This window comes from Felis catus, chromosome A3, assembly GCF_018350175.1.
Source record: "Felis catus isolate Fca126 chromosome A3, F.catus_Fca126_mat1.0, whole genome shotgun sequence".
Classification (NCBI taxonomy): Eukaryota; Metazoa; Chordata; class Mammalia; order Carnivora; family Felidae; genus Felis; species Felis catus.
The window spans coordinates 28,095,421-28,113,123 of record NC_058370.1 but is presented as its reverse complement, the minus strand read 5'-3'; the positions used below and the strand labels follow the sequence as shown (position 1 = coordinate 28,113,123).

The 17,703-nt window shown below is 54.2% G+C and overlaps 1 protein-coding gene across 1 annotated transcript in view; it reads left to right on the top strand.

Moving 5' to 3' along the window:
• The first annotated feature begins 3,248 nt into the window (after window positions 1–3,248).
• The window catches only part of RSPO4 (R-spondin 4), a 36,518-nt gene continuing 22,063 nt past the window's right edge, over window positions 3,249–17,703 (top strand). The window contains exon 1 of the mRNA XM_011280951.4: window positions 3,249–3,481. Coding sequence (XP_011279253.1) covers window positions 3,403–3,481 — 79 coding nt within the window. The 5' untranslated portion in view covers window positions 3,249–3,402. The remainder of the gene's footprint in view (window positions 3,482–17,703) is intronic.

The following is a 17,703-nucleotide window of genomic DNA, read 5'->3' as shown; positions in this document are numbered from 1 at the left end:
TATGTAATATCCGTGTTACAATGTAATTATAGGAATGAGGAACAGATTGGTGGTGGTTAGGGGTTAAGGTGGAGGGGAGGAAGTGGTCCAGTGCGGCAGAAGAGCCAGACGCTCACCAAACTCTCATGGCTTTCCTCCTGAGCACACAGCTAGACTGCATTTCCCAGCCACCCTTGCAAGCAGGTGTGGCTACATGACCGAATTCTGGCCAGTGGGAGGTGGGGGGACATACTCTGTACTTCTTCTAGGCGACCTTCCATGCCTTGCCCCTTCTACAGGGAACTTTAAGCTGCACACCAAAAGCGTAGAGCAGAAGCTGGAATTAACCTGAGCCCTGGCTGTCCAAGGAGGAGAAGGATTTGCTCATCTGGAACACCCGATTATGCCTGTAATGTGTTGCAGCCATTATACTCGTCTTCATTTATTTGTGACGGTGTCCTGTCGTTCCTTAACCGATACCCCTGCTGTTCCTTAACTGATATACACCTCCTGGAATGTCATCAGCACCACCGGCCTCGATGTCCTCCCTGGGTGCTTGTGTTGGGGGAGAGCGACCAGATGGCAGGCCAGGATTCCCAGACAGCCCCCTACAGCTACAGAGACCCCAAGACCCTCTGAGCATCTCAGAGCAGGGTAGAGACCTGAATTCTGGCTCACAGAATCCGAGAAATATGGGATCGTCAAAGGATTGTAAAACTCTCAGGGAACACAAAATCCTGTCCATACCACTGAACACATGGGGAAACTGAGCCCATGAGAGCAGGAATGAATGAATCAGGGCACGAGTGAGCACTCGTTCGTCCATTCTTTTATCCACTGCACAAATACTTAGTAAGCACTTTATGCGTTAGGCACACAGGTAAAATAGAAGATTCCTGCCCTCATGGAACTTACAAACAAGCCAACGGCAAACATGAACAGGACTATGTACTCGGTACCGTGGAAGATAAGGCGAGATAAGGGGATAAAGGAAATGGGTGTTCTGCTTTATCTGGAGTGGTCGGAGAGGGCCTCTCTGAGGAGGTAGCCTTGAGCGGAGACAGGCCTGGGAGATATCTCAGGAAGGATTTTCCAGACTGAAGGAACAGCAAAAAGTTCTGCTGAGGACACATGGCAGAGTCTGAGAAACAGGGGGAGGCTGAGTAGCTGGAGCAGAGGGGATGGGAGGAGAAGGGGGGGAGGCTACAGCCTGCAGAGCCGTGCGGCTGTCTTGTAGCTGGGGCCTCCGCATGACCAATGCGCACTGCTCTTCCCCAGCGCAGCTCACGTAGGGGCTGTCCTGCTCTGGACTTTGGAGACTTCAGGACCAGGGGTGGTTGGGTAGGGGCTGACTTTCCAACTTCCTGACGTTTGATCTTCTAGGGTCACCTCATTTCTCCAAATACCTAATTCCACGTATAAACCGGGAGACTCCTGCATTGGGAGAACTCGTTCATTCATTCATTCGTTCGTTCTTCACGAAAATGCTGACTCCTGCTCTGTGTCTACTGTGTGCTAGCATTCCAGGGCTCTGGGTATGACCTCATCTCTGGCCTCAAAGACTTGATGATTTAGAGAGAGAGACAGAGACATCAATAGTCACCACCTGGTGTGATCCAGGCTGTGATAAAGAGACGGTGGGAGCCTGGAGGAGGCACTGAACCTGGCCTGAGAGGCAGGGATGAGAGGCATATCCAGGGCAGGGTCCTGAATGAGTCAGTGAGGAAGGGGGATGGGAAGCTGGCCAACATTCCATGGAGAGGCCACCTATGAAAGGCTCAGAGGTGTGGGAGGCCTAGAGGTGTCGGTCAAATACTGCAAGGAGTTGAGATCTCTGGGATCAAAGACGCGAGGGGTGGGGGGATGGGGGACACTGAGATCAGAGAGATCAGAACAAGAGGGATTTGTAGGGTGAGGCCGAGGGGATCCATGCTGGAACGCCTGGACGCCCATCCCACCTCTGTCCTAGACTTGCCGGGCTACTGGAGCTGAGCACCCCCAATCCCGAGGCCTCAGTGACCCCATCTGCGAAATAGAGCCATTTTGGTGGAACCACTCCAACATTCGGCCAAGATCCCAGGATGCCGTCTGCCCGTGTCTGTGGAGTCCCACAGAACCATGGCCAGTGCTGCCTCCCTCTGTAGATTTCCTTCCCCTTGACATGTCTTCAAATGTCCTCATTGCACTGGGGACTCACTAGGATGGAGAGAAGGGGCTGGAAGCGACAAGCCACACACATGGGAAAAAGGAAGGACAGCTGTTCAGCGAGAGGCTGTCCAAGGGTGAGTTCCTCTGTGTCCTGAGCAGTGGCTAAGAGGGCAGGCAGAGGGACCCAGACAGGGCCCTGACCTGCCTCGTGTGGCCTTAGGCAAATCGGTCAGCCTCTCTGACTTCTTTCCTCCCCTGTAAAGTGGGGCTAATCAGAACAGAACCTCACTGAGTTGCTCTGAAGATTATATTACGTGTCAAGGGCTAAGCACAACCCCAAGCACACAGGCCCCGAAACTGATAGCTACCATTAATAGCACGGGGGTTGTTTTCAGTGGGCGGGGCCACGGGAGGCAGGAGTGAGTGCGCTGTCTGTTGGGTAGGCGGAGGGGTCTGGCTCTGCAAGGGTTAAAACAGAACCCGCTGCTCCCAGTCCCGCAGATAAGGTTGGAGGAAACACAGTCCAGGTCCCCCAGACCCTTCACAAGTGAATTTATGAGGTGCTGGTCACTTCCAGGCAAAGATTAGGGGCTCCCCGCAGGCCGCGCAGGAAACATTCAGGGTCAGTGGCCAGAAGGGACGCAGGACTCTCTTGAAAGAGCAGAAAGGGCGCAGACCAGATGGCCGAGGGACGAGGCCACAGAGTTTGGGGGGCGGGGGGGGGGGGGAACGTGAGGCAAAGACAGAAGAAGAGAGGAAGTGCAGGAGTGGCCCTGAAGGGCCAGGCGCAGGAGACACGAGCCACCGAGAAGGAGAAGAGAGAAAATCGGCGGCAGGCGGGGAGTGGGGGGATCGCGACGTGCCGAGAGCACAAGGATGGGGGTCACTTGGCGGCCGCGCGTCTGTACCTGTGTCTGCCCGGCCGGCGGCGGCGGCGGGGCTGGGGAGAGGGGCAGTGCAGGGGGCGGAACGACGCCAGACCGCGGGCTGCGGGACCCGCCGACCTCCGGACCCCCGCCGGGCGACCCCCGCCCCCCGCCGCGCGCGCCTCCCGAGCGGGTTAACGCGCCGCCCCGCGCGCCGGCTCCTCCCCGCCGGGGCAGTGTCCGCGCTCCGCCGACGCCCTCACTCGACCTGGCGGCCGGCCCCTGGGCGGACGGCGCGTCCCTGGCGGCGGCACCGAACCCGCGCCCCGTGGATGCGCCCGCGCGCCCGGAGCAGCCGTCGGGCCTCCCGGGGAGCCCCCCGCGCGCCCGCCCCGACCAGGCTGCCCAGATGCGGGCGCCACTCTGCCTGTTGCTGCTCGTCGCCCACGCCGCGAACATGATCCCCCCGAACCGAAGGAAGAAGCAAGGTACCAGGGGCAGCGGGCAGGGTGGCAGGTCGCCCACAGCGGGGCCGACAGGGAGACGGCCCTTGGGACAGCTGCATGGTTCCCCGGCGCCCTGGGCCACTAACTCCTCCGCGTAGCCGTCAGGTCCGCTTTACAGATGGGGAGACTGAGGCTCCAGGGTACCTGTTGAGCCAGCTGGCCCAAGGAGGCTCTCCAAGGAAGGAAGGGGCTGGTAGGGCTCTCTCACTGACCCGCTCCCCATAGTTGCAACACTGCTGAAAAGAAGGAGGGTGGCTCTGTGCAGAGATAGGAAGCCCAGGATACCGGGACTACGGGACAGAATTTCGGGCTTAGAAGCCATGCCTGGTATCCGTGCTGAGCCAGGAGAAGACATACAGCCCTGGGCCAGGAGTCCAGATGCCCCGGACTCAGCCCCAGCGTTGACCCTGACTCTCGCATCACCTCCGGGAAGGCAGTGATTCTCAGTGGGCTCCCCCTCTGGTAAGGACATGAGCTTTGTGAATTCGAGATCTGAGACCTGAGTTCAAGTCCATTGGTTCTGGGATGATCTGGAAGAAGTCCCAGAGCCTCCCCCCCCTCACCCCCCCCCCAGGTTTTTCCATCTTGACCTCCTAGGAACACTAGGAAGATAACCCAAGGTTCAGACTCTAAGTGTACCTGGGGCACAGAGGGGACCCTTGCATCCTCACTGCGAGAGTCAGAACGTCCTCAGGAGGTGGGTTTGAGGCCGTCCCTGCCGAGTGGGGGTCGGCAGAGCCGGTGGGGCTGAGGAAGGCAAGCAGGCGAGCCTCCTCCTGAGCTGGTGCCGGTCCGAACCAACCTTGGAATGCCCGCCATGGCGCCAAGGCTGTCCTTCATTAAGGGAATCCCCACTGCCTCCTCATGAGAACACCCATGCCATTTTATAAAGCCGAGGCCAAGGCTCAGACAGGTTAGGTAACCTTGCTAAGTTGTCCAGCAGGTGAGTGGAAGATCCAGTGTCTTTCTTCCCAGCTGTGGTGTTAGGTCTCAGGAAGGCTACATGGGAGTAAGAAAGAGAGTCTGCCCTCTAGGGGCTTCTCATCCACTTGGGGGAAAAGCCCTGCCTGGACCCAGTGACTGCTGGAGCGGAGCAGGAAGCAGACGGGCTACGGGAGAACTGGGAGCTGGGATTGGGGGGAGCAGGGAGACTGGCCCAAAGGGCTCCAATCTCGGGTGTGACTGAATGGAGGGACCCAGGGGGAGGAGAAGTGGGTGGGCTTCAGGGTGAGCCGGGGGAAGTTTGGGACCTCGTGGTCCCGTGTGGATGGCCCTTGTATAGTGGTTGATCCCATGGGTTCTGGAGTCAGCCTGCCCGGGTCCAAATCCCAGCTTCCCCAGTGACCAGCTGAGTGACCTCGGGGAAGTCACTTTGCCTCTCTGAGCCTGGGTTTACCCACCTGAGGTTCTTTTAGAAAATCTCTAAGATTTTTCTCAGTGCTAAAGCAGACCAAAGACATGAAAAAGAAAAACTTTCTCCTCATTGACTCCTCTTGAAAATAGGCATAATGGGGCACCAGGGTGGCGCAGTCGGTTAAGCATCCGACTTCAGCCAGGTCACGATCTCGCGGTCCATGAGTTCGAGCCCCGCGTCGGGCTCTGGGCTGATGGCTCAGAGCCTGGAGCCTGTTTCCGATTCTGTGTCTCCCTCTCTCTCTGCCCCTCCCCCGTTCATGCTCTGTCTCTCTCTGTCCCAAAAATAAATAAATGTTGAAAAAAAAATTAAAAAAAAAAAAAGAAAATAGGCATAGTAATCTAAAGTATCTAACTCACCAGGCAGCTATGGGTAAGACTGAGTGAATTGGGGAGTATGTGAAGGGAGTAGCCAAGTACACAGGCTCCTAGTGGGCATTTGCAACACATCTTCATTTCCTGCCCATGATGTCCCTGGCTATGGGAGGTGCTTTTTATCTGGATGGGGATTCAGAGAGGGAAACTGACTCGTCCAAGGTTGCACAGCAGGTAAGCAGCAAAGCAGGCTCGAATCCCCATCCATCTGACAGGGTGTCGCCTGAGCTGTGTTGGTCTTCCCTCTCAGAGCCTCAGTTTCCCCATCTGAAGAAGAGCTGGTTTAGATCTTTGAGATGTTTCACAGTCCGAAAAAGACAGAGACAGACAGACAGACACACACACACACACACACACACACACACACACAGAATAAAGAAAAAGAAAACTTCCAATCCCTTTCCCCGTCACCAGTCGCTTGGTGAGGGCTTTGGGCATGGCAGCCCCTGACGCTGCCCCAGTTTGTCAAGGGGGCTCTCGGCGCCCCTCCCGGAAGCGGTTGATGTCTTGCATAGGGGCGACAAACATGCCCCATCCAGCATCTCCAGAGAGAGGCTTGTGGCTCCACTTGTCAGTCGGGTGCCCCGGATTTCAGTCCCACTCTGGACCCCTTTGTACTGTGTGACCTTGGGCGCGTGGACTCCCCCACTCCTGCCTACAGCCTCAGTTTCCCCACTGGCACTGGGGTGGGGGTTGGGGGGTAGGAAAACCTTTCCCGCCCGTAGCATATTACGCAAGGGGGTCATAGGAATCCTGGCCAAATAGGTTTGGGAAACGCTTAGTTTTGCAGATTTCTTGACTGCAGGACTTACCAGAGCATTCATGGTGAAGCAGTGGGACGAGGCCTCAGGATCCCAAACTAATTATGCAGCAGAGGCTATTTTTCGTCAGGTAGCTGCTTGGAAGATTCCACGGGACACCCCTGAGAGTCTTACCCGCTTTGACATTTTCCTCTAACTTCAGCAGGAGAGTGCATCCCGAAGGCACCTGGGTGTTGGTTGTGCTTCATTCATCGGTTCCTTCACTTGTTCATTCAACAAGTTCCACAAGCTCTGTGTTGAGAAACTTGGAGGTGCCAAGATGTAGAGACCCTGGGCTGCCCTTGAGCAGCTGCCGGGGTGGAGGGATGTCCCTCCCCTGACTTCCCCAGCCTCCCCTCCGTGCCAGAGTCCTTAGCCTCTGCCTCCGGCCTGCTCTGCAAGGCCCAGCAGCAGCCCCCCCTCGGGGCCTGACACCCGCACACCCCTGCTTCCTCCAGCTCTGGCGTCACTGTTTTTTTTTTTTTGATGAAACCCAATTTTTCTGTTTCTAAGACAAGCAAGAATGAAAGGCAAGGCTTGAGAAAGGTTCTTGGATCTCGAGTGTCTCTTACAAAACAACATGTTGATTAATTAAGTGTAAATGAATCAGAACCAGATGGAAACATTTCTCTGGAAACATGCTGGGGTGTCCTGGCAATGGGACAGTCAGGGAGTGCGAGGGGGCTCTGGTCTGCACCCCCCAACCGCGATACGGAGCTTCATTTAGGCAATGAGAAGACAGGCTGTGACTGACTTCCCTGATGTCCAAGGCTTGATGCTGGGGAGGGGGCCTGGTGGAGGTGAGAGTTTCCCCCACGTTTGCAGGGTGATTTTAAGATCCTTCTAGACCCGAGGCAGCCAGGGGCAGAGGGAATTCAGCTCTGGAATTCAGATAGCCCTGGGTTCAAATCCTGAGCCCTCTCCTACCCTACCATGCCTTCTCCAATCTATGATTCCACATCTGTGAAATGGGAACAGTTATACCTACCTCTTTGGCAGTTGGAAAGATTCACCGCAGTCCCAGAGGGAAGGTGTCCGGAAGCATACAGTAGGCGCCTCATAAAGATTCTCCTCCTTCCCCCCTCCCATTCTACAGCAGGGTGGGATGCTCTCTGGACTTGGGGTAAGGGCATCTCACGTGGGTTGAACCTCACGTCTGCCCTTGTCCCTGCTGTGAGCCTTTTTCTTCATCTGTCAAAAGACTGTGACAGCGCTGACATGGGGGGGGGGGCGGTGATCGTACTCGTTCTCTGTAAATTGCAGAGCCCTGCGTGGACAGCCAGGCAGACAGCACTATCCCCTGTGCATAGCAGAGATGCTGAGACCCGGCAAGCAGGTGCCCGGGGCAGTGGCAGAGACGGGGAAGGACCCAGGTTTCTTGTCTCCAGGGCTGGGCCAGGGCTGTACCCAGAACAAGGTGCATCCCCCCCCCCTAAATGCTGGCATCCGGGTGATGCCAGGTAAAGATGCATGTCAGGGGCGACACTGGAAGGGGAACGAGTTGCTGAAGGACGGGGAGAGGGCTGCTAACCGCACCTGGAGGGGCCGGGAAGGCGCTGCGTATTGGCAGAGTCCTGCTTAAGACAAGTCATTTTGGCCCCTTTGGGTCTGGGTGTCTTCATAAAAATATGGCTGGTTGGTTGAGGCCAGGAAATCAGGATGCTTGGCACATAGTAAGTACTCAATAAGTTTGGCTCCGCTCACATGCCGTCTCCTTCCGCAGCTAGTTCTGGAGCCCACACTGGGCTCATAGGAGATGCTGCTGTCACCTCGCGGGCTCCCCCACTCTTGGGGGGGGATCCACCTCCCTCTCCAGGGATGGAAACCGCCTAGCTACCACCCAGTCACCAAAGGAGAGCCCTGAGGCCACTTAGCGAGGGCTGGCCATGCGCCAGGAGCTCCACACACGGGGAACCCTCACCGTGGCACTGCCTGGTGTTCTACCCATTTCCCAGACAAAGGAACTGAGGCTCACAAAGGGGCAGTGACCTGCCCAGGGACTCCCAACATGTGGGATGCGGACCCAGGGTTTGGGGGCTCCAAAGCTTGTGCCCAGAAGTACAAATGGGATCTGTTGATGGCCTGCAAGGTGGAGGTCTCCGAGAGGAGCCTTGTCACGGGTGGGACTTAACCGTTTATCCATCCACTTTTCCATCTAGTGGGAAAACGGACGCTTGCTTTAATTCAAAGTTTTCAAACTGAGATTTACAAGCCAGCAGCGGATCAGGGAGATCCATTTATTAAGTACAGCCAGCATTTTTGAACGGTACAGCGAGGGACCAGAACAGAACGGTATAGAATGTAGAGGGCCGGAGAGTAAATATTTTAGGCTTTGCTGGACACATTTGACCTGTCACCTACTGTCCTTTGTTGTTGTTGTTGTAGTAAACCATTCTTAGCTCACAGGCCGTGCAAATACAGGCTGAGGGCCAGCTTTGGCCCACAGGCTATAGTTCGCTAACCTTAGAAAATACCAGAATGTGTTGTGAGGGTTAAAATTAAATATTATTTTGGGAAGTGCGTTTCAGGCTACATGCACATGCGAACGTGTGTCTGAGTAGGTGAGTGCACTTGCTCATGTGCCCATAGATGTGGGTTACATGCGAGAGTGTGTGTGTTTGTACTAGCGTGTGTATTCTGCGTGCTGTGCATGAACGGATATACAGCTGTCATGTTTACCATTGTCGAGGAAGTGTGGAGGCTGCTGGGTCAGCTGAGCCCAGTGTGGTCCCCATCAGTCTCTCCGAGATGAGTTCTAGGAGGATCCCTACGGCACAGATGGGGACACTAAGGCCCGGGGGGGGGGTCACATAGCAGGTGCACCCAGGGAGTCTGGCCGCGGAGCTACAAACGCGACACCAAATCGCCTCAATGAGCAGCAACCGCCCCTGACACATTTTGCAGGTCATGTGGCCCTGAATTCGGTGGCTGCGTCCTTCCCAAGGCCTGTGGCTTTTAGTCTCAGAAGGTGGAATGATCGGTCAGGGCCCTGAATTTCCTCTTGCGTCAGACACCCCTGAGCAGCCAGTGGGTGCCAGTTACTGCGTGGGCCTTTCTCGCTGACCCTGCCGGGTGGATGTGGTTGCATCCTCTGCCCTTACAGAAGAGGAAGGCTGCTTCAGGGAGGGAGCCTGCTTTGTCCAAGGTCACAGAGGATATGGATGTGTGGCCTGGGTCTTCCAGACTCCAGACCCACCGGAGCAAATCCGGGCTACGACAGACTTCTCTGCAAAACCCATCCAATGCCAGTAACCATCCTCTTGTTCACACGGCCCGTTACAGTTTGCAGAGAATCCCGCTTGCCTTCTCTCTCTGGAGTTCTGGAGAAGGGTGATAGAATGATGGCATGCTGGGGCCGAAAAGGCCGACTGAGACCTCTGAGACCGACACCTGGGCAAATACGGAGGCTCAATCAGGGCAGCACGTCACCCACGGTCACCCAGCTGGGGGTGGAAGTGAGGGTACAGTCGAGACTGGGGAGGAGGGGAGGGCGGCTGTGGAGAGGCAGAGGAAGGCAGCCTGTTCCGGAGCCTGACGGTCCTGGCGTAGGGCCTCTGAGAGCGTCAGTTTCCCTGGGTGGCTTGGCTGGGCTGGGTCTTCTGTGCCTTTCTCCCAGGTCTCGGGTAAACGTCAGATGAGGAGTGGAGTCAAGCGCGCCAAGGCTGTTGGCGGAGGCGTCTTAATAACGAGGGGCCAGCCCAGGACCGGGAGCCTCATATGGGCCCCTGGAGTTACCTGTGTGCCACATAGGTCCGTGGCTTGGCTGTGTCGTTCCTCCCGAGGGAGCCGGCTGAGACCTGGGCAGAACTGAGAGCCATCCCTGCTTCAAGGCCGGACCTTCCCTTAGAACCTCAGGCCACGGACGCCGTCAGTACACAGAGCGGCCCCAGGCTCCGTAAACACCCAGGATCACGCTTCTCACCTATATTTCCACACACATACAGGTTCCTAAAAACATATATATGTATTTTTTTCTTTAAAAATACTTAACTCTCAGGGCGCCTGGGTAGCTAAGTCGGTGTAGTGTCTGACAGTTGGTTTCTGCTCAGGTGCATGAGTTCGAGCCCCGCGTCGGGCTCTGTGTTGATGGACCGCACGGAGCCTGCTTGGGATTCTCTCTCTCTCTCTCTCTCTCTCTCTCTCTCTCTCTCTTTCTCTGTCTCTGCCCCACCCCCAACCTCTCAAAATAAATAAATAAGGGGCGCCTGGGTGGCTCAGTCGGTTGAGCGTCTGACTTCGGCTCAGGTCACGATCTCGCAGTTCGTGAGTTCAAGCCCCGCGTCCGGCTCTGTGCTGACAGCTCAGAGCCTGGAACCTGCTTCGGATTCTGTGTCCCCCTCCTTCTGCCCCTTGCCTGCTCATGCTCTGTTTCTCTCTGTCTCTCAAAACCGAATAAACGTTAAAAAAAAAAATTAAAATAAATAAATAAATATAAAATTTAAGAATAAATAAATAAATAAATAAACTAAAAAGAAAAATACTTAACTTCTGCTGACATCAAAGGTTTCAAAAAGTCTGTTTTTGATCTGGTTTTACGGTCAAGCGTTAACTCAATGCCAGGTGCCGTTACCTGTATTATTTTATTTGATTTAACAAGACCAGGCACTGTTCTAAGTACTTTATGTATATGAACTCATTAAGTTTTCTTAATAAACCTACATGAGGTGGGCCCCGTTATGATCCCTGTTCTACAGATGAGAAAACTGAGGCACAGAGAGGTCAAGTAACTTACCCAAGGCCGCACAGCCGAGGCTCAAATCCTGCCCGGTCCCAGAGCCCGAGCTCAGTCATTTCTCGGCCTCCCAGGTTTGCTGTGAGGACTCTTGTCCATATTTGGCAGAGGAGGAAACTGAAGAGAGGGGCATTACATAGAGTGTATGCAATTTCCATTTTTATAGGTCAAAACCGGCCCCACGTTAGCAATTTCATATGCTTCAGTCCAGTAACTTGGCAAAGTAAGTTTGGCAAAACCAGGATTGAAACCCAGACAATTAATTCCAAAGCTTGGGTGCATAACCAGCCCGCCAGGCCTTCTCCCAGTTCAGCCACACAATAGCCCGTGAGGCGGTTTGATCCTATTATTCTATAGAGGAGGCCTTCCAAGCTCAGAGAGGGCAGTTGACTTGCCAAGGGCGCAGAGCCAGGACGGGGAGAAGCTGGGATGTGTCTCCAGGTCCCCAGGGGCCGGAACCTCCTATTTTGGCCCCGTGCAGCAGGCGGTGCTATTCAGACACACGCCCTCGGCCCCAACCTTGGGGATCCCCCCCACCTCGGGTCCCACAGGGAACAGTCCGGTTCCCACCGCTGACAAACTCGTCTTGGGCACAGCGGCTTCGGGCCGGGCCACCCCCTCCTGCCCCGGGATGATTTCTTGGAGTCATGCCGTGTGATTCATAGAGCCCCCGCTCTGCCATCCATGGTGGAGGCTCCAGTGCGCCACCGTGGTGGGGGTTCTGTCTCACCAGCTCAAAAGAAAGGCATTCCCAAGCCGGGGGGACCCAGACCGCATGGGGAAAACCACTCCCTTTCGCCAGAAGCCTCCACTTTCCCTGAAGCCCAACAGCGGTGCCCACATCCGCCGGGGCTGAGACACGCAGAGAAGGGAGGTCACGACTGCCCTTCAGGAGCGTGCTCTGGTGTTGGCAGGCAGGCACAGCTGTCCCTAGCAAGTCCCAGATGAGCAGCGGGTGGCCAACAGGCTGTCACGAAGGCCATGGGCTCTGCCACTCACTGGCTAAGTGACCTTGGGCAGTTCACCTCTCCCTTCTGCGCGTCTGTTGGCTAACTTGCAAAGTAGGGCATTCCTAGCAAAGAGGGGGTGCTCTTAAGAGTTCCAGCACCAGGCAGGGAGGATGGGATTGGGGCTGGACGTTCATGGGCTCAGCTCCCACCTCTGCTACTGCCTTGCTTGGGTGAAAATATTCCACTCCCGGGTCTCAGTGTCGTGTATCAGTACAACAGGGACACTGATAGCATCTACATCATATGGTTGTCTTAAGGATTAACATTATGCATGCAACCCACCTGGGAGATAGTAGGTGCTCAATAAATGGTGACACCCGTCCTGCACCGTGAGGGGTTGGCTCTTTCCAGATCAAGTAACTCTGGACTTTCCAGAGTCCAGAGCTGTCCAGACTGGTGTCAGACACGCCCCGGCCTGCGTTTGAAAGTCTTCAGGAGACCTGACTTGTCAAAAGAAGGTCACTTGGAGGAGCCCAGATTCAAAGGAGATGGTGGTCCTAAGTGCTGTGTGACTGTCGCACAGTGACTACCGTCTCTGAGCCTCTGTTTACTCCTCTGTGAAATCCGACTCCAGAGGACGGCAGGGAGGCTGGGAGGATGTGTGCGTGTGTGTGCGTGGTGCTGGCACGTTATGAATGTATAAATGATGTGATGGCTATTTGTGGATGAGGCCGTCGCGGGGCCCGACGTCCTACCCTGTACCCAACGCAGGCTGGAAAAACCCAGTCAGATGCTGTCTTTTGGACATGCTTTTCCTTCCTCCTGCCCCCGTCCCTCCCTTCTGGCAGCTCCCTAATTCATAGCACATTATCCGCACCAGCCGTGCAAAATCCTGCCCTTGTTTTCCATTTTATTTTTCTTGCTTTCTTTTTTAAATTGTTACAAATTGCTGGTTTTTTATTTCACTCTTACATTTGTTTCACTTCTTTAAGCTTTGTTCTCTTTTATCCCACGTAGACGGTTTAATTTTATTTTTAAATTTTTCACTAATTACTCCAGGGAAGAGAAAAAATAAAGTTTTCACCATTATGAATTGCAGTGTTTCCTTTTTTTTTTTTAATTTTTTTTTCAACGTTTTATTTTATTTTTGGGACAGAGAGAGACAGAGCATGAACGGGGGAGGGGCAGAGAGAGAGGGAGACACAGAATCGGAAACAGGCTCCAGGCTCTGAGCCATCAGCCCAGAGCCCGACGCGGGGCTCGAACTCACGGACCGTGAGATCGTGACCTGGCTGAAGTCGGATGCTTAACCGCCTGCGCCACCCAGGCGCCCCTGCAGTGTTTCCTTTTAATTAACAGAATTTTGATGTATTTACGCTTACGTTAAAAGTGCATTTTAAATTTTGCTTTTACATTTTGTTTTTCTTAGTTATTTTCATCTTATTGTTTTAGTTTAAAAATGCGACTTATTTTATATTTCTGTCAATTTTAGGTATTTGTATTTGATTTTCATTCCTCTTATTTCCTCTTATTTCATTCCTCGTTGGCTTTTTATTTTGTTTTGTTTTGTTTTTCAATTTTTATTTTATTTTTATTTTTATTTATTTATTTATTTATTTATTTTAACATTTTTATTTATTTTTGAGACAGAGAGAGACAGAGCATGACCAGGAGAGAGGCAGAGAGAGAGGGAGACACAGAATGGGAAGCAGGCTCCAGGCTCTGAGCCATCAGCCCAGAGCCCGACGCGGGGCTCGAACTCACAGACCGCGAGATCGTGACCTGGTTGAAGTCGGACGCTTAACCGACTGAGCCACCCAGGCGCCCCAATTTTTATTTTATTTTTATTTGGTCCACTTTTTTATTGCATTTCCTGAATATTTTTCATCAGTTTGTAGGACTCACGGTGTTACCTGTATATTGACCCCATGTTGGTTTTGACATTGAAAATATCTCTCATCGGTCCGACACCCATCTGCTAACTTTGTATGTCCTTTGGAGTTTAGAAATCATTACCCATGATACTGTTCATGTGGTCAAAGCCCACGAGCTTTTTGGGGAAGGGGGTTGTCTTCTGCCTTCTGGTCTGGACTTTTTAATCTTAGAAAATGTCCTTATAAGGAGCACGTGGCTGGCTCAATGTGCGATTCTTGATCTCGGGGTTGTGAGTTCGAGCCCCACGTTGGGCATAGGTTATTTAAAAAGAAAATCTAAAAAAGAGAAAGAGAGAGAGAGAGAGAGAGAGAAAAGAAAAGAAAAGAAAAGAAAAGAAAAAAAGAAAATGTCCTTATAAGAAAGTCTCATTAGAAGGGTGTGAGCCCTCGGCTCTCCATCTCTCAAGCGGGCCACCCTTCCGTGACCCATGCCTTCCGTGACAACATGCGGGCCTCGGCCCCTCCCCAGCACACTATTGGAATTCTCAAATGCAGGGGATGCTTCTCGGTTCACCCTCGTCCCTGAATGTCCCCTCGGTCACTGCATTCCAGCTGGCGCTTGCTGGTAGCCGGACCCTGTCCTTGGGGGCCCCAGACTGATGGAGGTGTCAGGCCCACCAGAGCGGGTCTTAGTGTGCGAGTAGGAGAGGTGACAGTGAAGTTGGCTTGAAGGGCATCCCGAGGGGTGTCAGAATCCTCCCCACGGGGCTGAGCAGCCCCAGCCCAAGGCAGGCATGTTTTGGCTAAAGGGCTACGGTTTATGGATCATCTTATTGTCCAGCATCAACACCCAAAACTACCACCACCAACAGGAGGAAAAAGAATACAAGCACTCAGGACATTTGTATGCAAAGCTGACTTTAAGGCCGGTCCTCTCTTCTGCCTGGAATGAATCTCCTCCTGTCTGTCCTCACAAACAGCTCAGGGCCCCTCTTGGGCTGACCTTGGGCCCTGACAGACGTATGGCTTTCAAGGGCTGTCCTCTGCTTTTGGGGAGCCACGGGGCAGGAGTCACCAGGGAAACATGCCCCCAGCAGTTAGGGGCTGAGACTCTGGGTTGCATCCTTGCCGTGAGTTCGTGGGGCAACACTTCATCTCTCTGAGCCTCAGTGTTCTCCTCCAAGAAAATGGGGAACGTGTAGCCCCAGCTTGTAGAGCCATAGTGGCCTTGAAGTGATCTACCACAAGGACCAGGGTGGCACAGGTCCCTGCCTGCTGCAGAGACTCAGCCACCGTGAGCCGGCCTCTGCCCGCTTGGTAGTCCCGGTCCCTTCGAGGGCCTGCCAGAGCTCACGGTGACCGGCGTCCCCTGGCTCCGCTGCCCTTCCTGGTTCCAGACCTTGTTCTGGTTTTAACTGGGCAAGGAGTATGGTTCCCATTTTGCAGATGAGCAGACTGAGGCCCACTGACTGGGGATGTCAGATATTCAGGCCTGTGCAAGCCCAGGTTCCTCAGACCGCCTGGGTTGCAGTTTAGTGGCGACAGTGCCTCGGGGCCACGAGAGAGTCAGAGCCGAGGCCGTCGATGGCCCCATTTCTGGGGACATTCTGCCACCCCCCCACCACGCGCTGGGCCGGTTTGCCCTCTTCCGTTCAGTTCCTCCCCACTGGCATCGTACAGTTTATTGAGCACCTACTGCGTGCCGGGTGCTTTGTGTGCACCACTCACATCCTTAGGAGATGGGTACCCATCTTACAGAAGAGGAAAATAAGACCCAGATGGGGGAAGTCAGTTACCCAGATTCGCACAGCCCTCATAGAGCCTGGATTGGAACCCAGGCTGGGGCTCCAAAGACCTCTTTTTCACTGTGCCCCGGATTGTCAGCTAAACCCAGGACAGAGCATAAGGATATGTTTGGCTCCCATTTAATGAGTGCTTGGCATGTAGGCGGGCACACAGCCAGGTGCTCTGCAGGCTATCACCTGCCTTTACCCTCCAGGCAACCCTTGGAGAGCATCATTCTGTATTGCAGATGAGACACTGAGGCCCCGAGGGTCAAAGGACCCCTTCCCCGGCCAAGGTGGCAAAGCTAGGATTCAGCCGGGAGCCTCGTATACCCTGGGGAAGGAGTGTCACCTACACCAGCAAGGCCCCAGCCATCCTCAGCCCCCGGGGCAGCGGTGAGTAGCCTGGGCCTAGCCTCCCAGGTCAGGTGCCGAGGACCAGACCATACACAAGGCCAGACGGAGTGGACCAGGTGGCCAGAGGCTCTGTGGCCGACTAGCCAAAGGCACCTGTCCCGTAATCAGGATTCCAGCCCTGCCTTCTGGTGACCGAGCGGGTGACTCTGAAGGTGCCTGCCTCTCTCCGGGCCTCAGAGTGCCATCTGTACAATGAGGTTACTGCCCTCATGCTATACCCTTGAAACTTTAATAGACCCTGCCCAAACTCCCTCCTCGAAAGAGAGGTGTGGGTGACTTCAATCTTATACAGTTTCCGTATCCTGTAGGTCACAAATAATATTTCCTTCTTGTTTTAATCTTCATTTTGAAAAGTAGTTGGGGCCGCCGGGTGGCTCCGTCGGTTGAGCGTCCGGCTTCGGCTCAGGTCACGATCTCACGGTTTGTGGGTTCGAGCCCCGCGTCGGGCTCTGTGCCGACAGCTCAGAGCCTGGAGCCTGCTTCGGATTCTGCGTCTCCCTCTCTCTCTCTGCTCCTCCCCCACTCATGCTCTGTTTCTCCCTCTCCTTCAAAAATAAATTAAAACATTAAAAAAAATTTTTTTACGGGCGCCTGGGTGGCGCAGTCGGTTAAGCATCCGACTTCAGCCAGGTCACGATCTCGCGGTCCGGGAGTTCGAGCCCCGCGTCGGGCTCTGGGCTGATGGCTCGGAGCCTGGAGCCTGCTTCCGATTCTGTGTCTCCCTCTCTCTCTGCCCCTCCCCCGTTCATGCTCTGTCTCTCTCTGTCCCAAAAATAAATAAATGTTGGGAAAAAAAAATTAAAAAAAAATTTTTTTTAAAGTATTAGTGAGGTAAGGTAGCTCTCCATGTGGTTTCTGGCTCATTTGTCTTTCTCTTTTGAGTTACTGGCAAAATCTTTGCCCGTTTTCCCACTTTAGTTGTTCCTGTTTTTCTTATCGATTTCTAGAAGTTCTCTGTATATTAAGAATGATGATCCTTGGCCTCCTCTGTGTGTAAGTGGCTTAATGATCAGACTGAACATGTGACAGAGGGTTGCAAACATGGCATGTGCTTTCTCTCTCTCTAGTTCTCTGTTGTATCTCTAAAACCAAGTCCTGAATTATCTGGGCAGATCTCAAAGCTTTCTGGTCTTAAAAAACCCAGCCCGGTGCTACATTTTAAAAACATAGGTCTAGGGGCGCCTGGGTAGTGCAGTCGGTTAAGCGTCCGACTTCAGCCAGGTCACGATCTCGCGGTCCGTGAGTTCGAGCCCCGCGTCAGGCTCTGGGCTGATGGCTCGGAGCCTGGAGCCTGTTTCCGATTCTGTGTCTCCCTCTCTCTCTGCCCCTCCCCCGTTCATGCTCTGTCTCTCTCTGTCCCAAAAATAAAAACATAGGTCTAATTTTCTTCTTCCCCCTCCCTGACTTGGCTCCTGAGTCCATTGACCTGCCCTGTGGGGAGATGTGCCGCGCCCTCTCCCTCCCTCCCCCCTCTGCACGTTGGGGGGCAGAATACAGGGAGTAGGGACAGGGACAGTGGTCTCTACGGTCTCTTCGGTCTCTGGTGCTGATGTAGCCTCATGACACTCAGCACTGAGTGAACTTGGGGCCTCATCACCAGCGAGCAGAGGGGCAGGGGGGCAGGTCTGAATGTTCCTATGCCCCGCTTCATGCCCCCGCCATGGGACAGATGTCATAACTGTGGCGGGGTGTGATTTATCAGGGGGGAGGAGCATGGGCTCTTCTTCTCCTGATCTTCCTACCTCCCTCACCACCCCGTGGCGCCACCCCGTGGCGCCCCCGTGGCTCTTTGGGTCGGGAATCCAGAGCTTGGATCAAGCTCACCTGCCTCCATCAGTCGCTTAGGCAGACAACTGGCC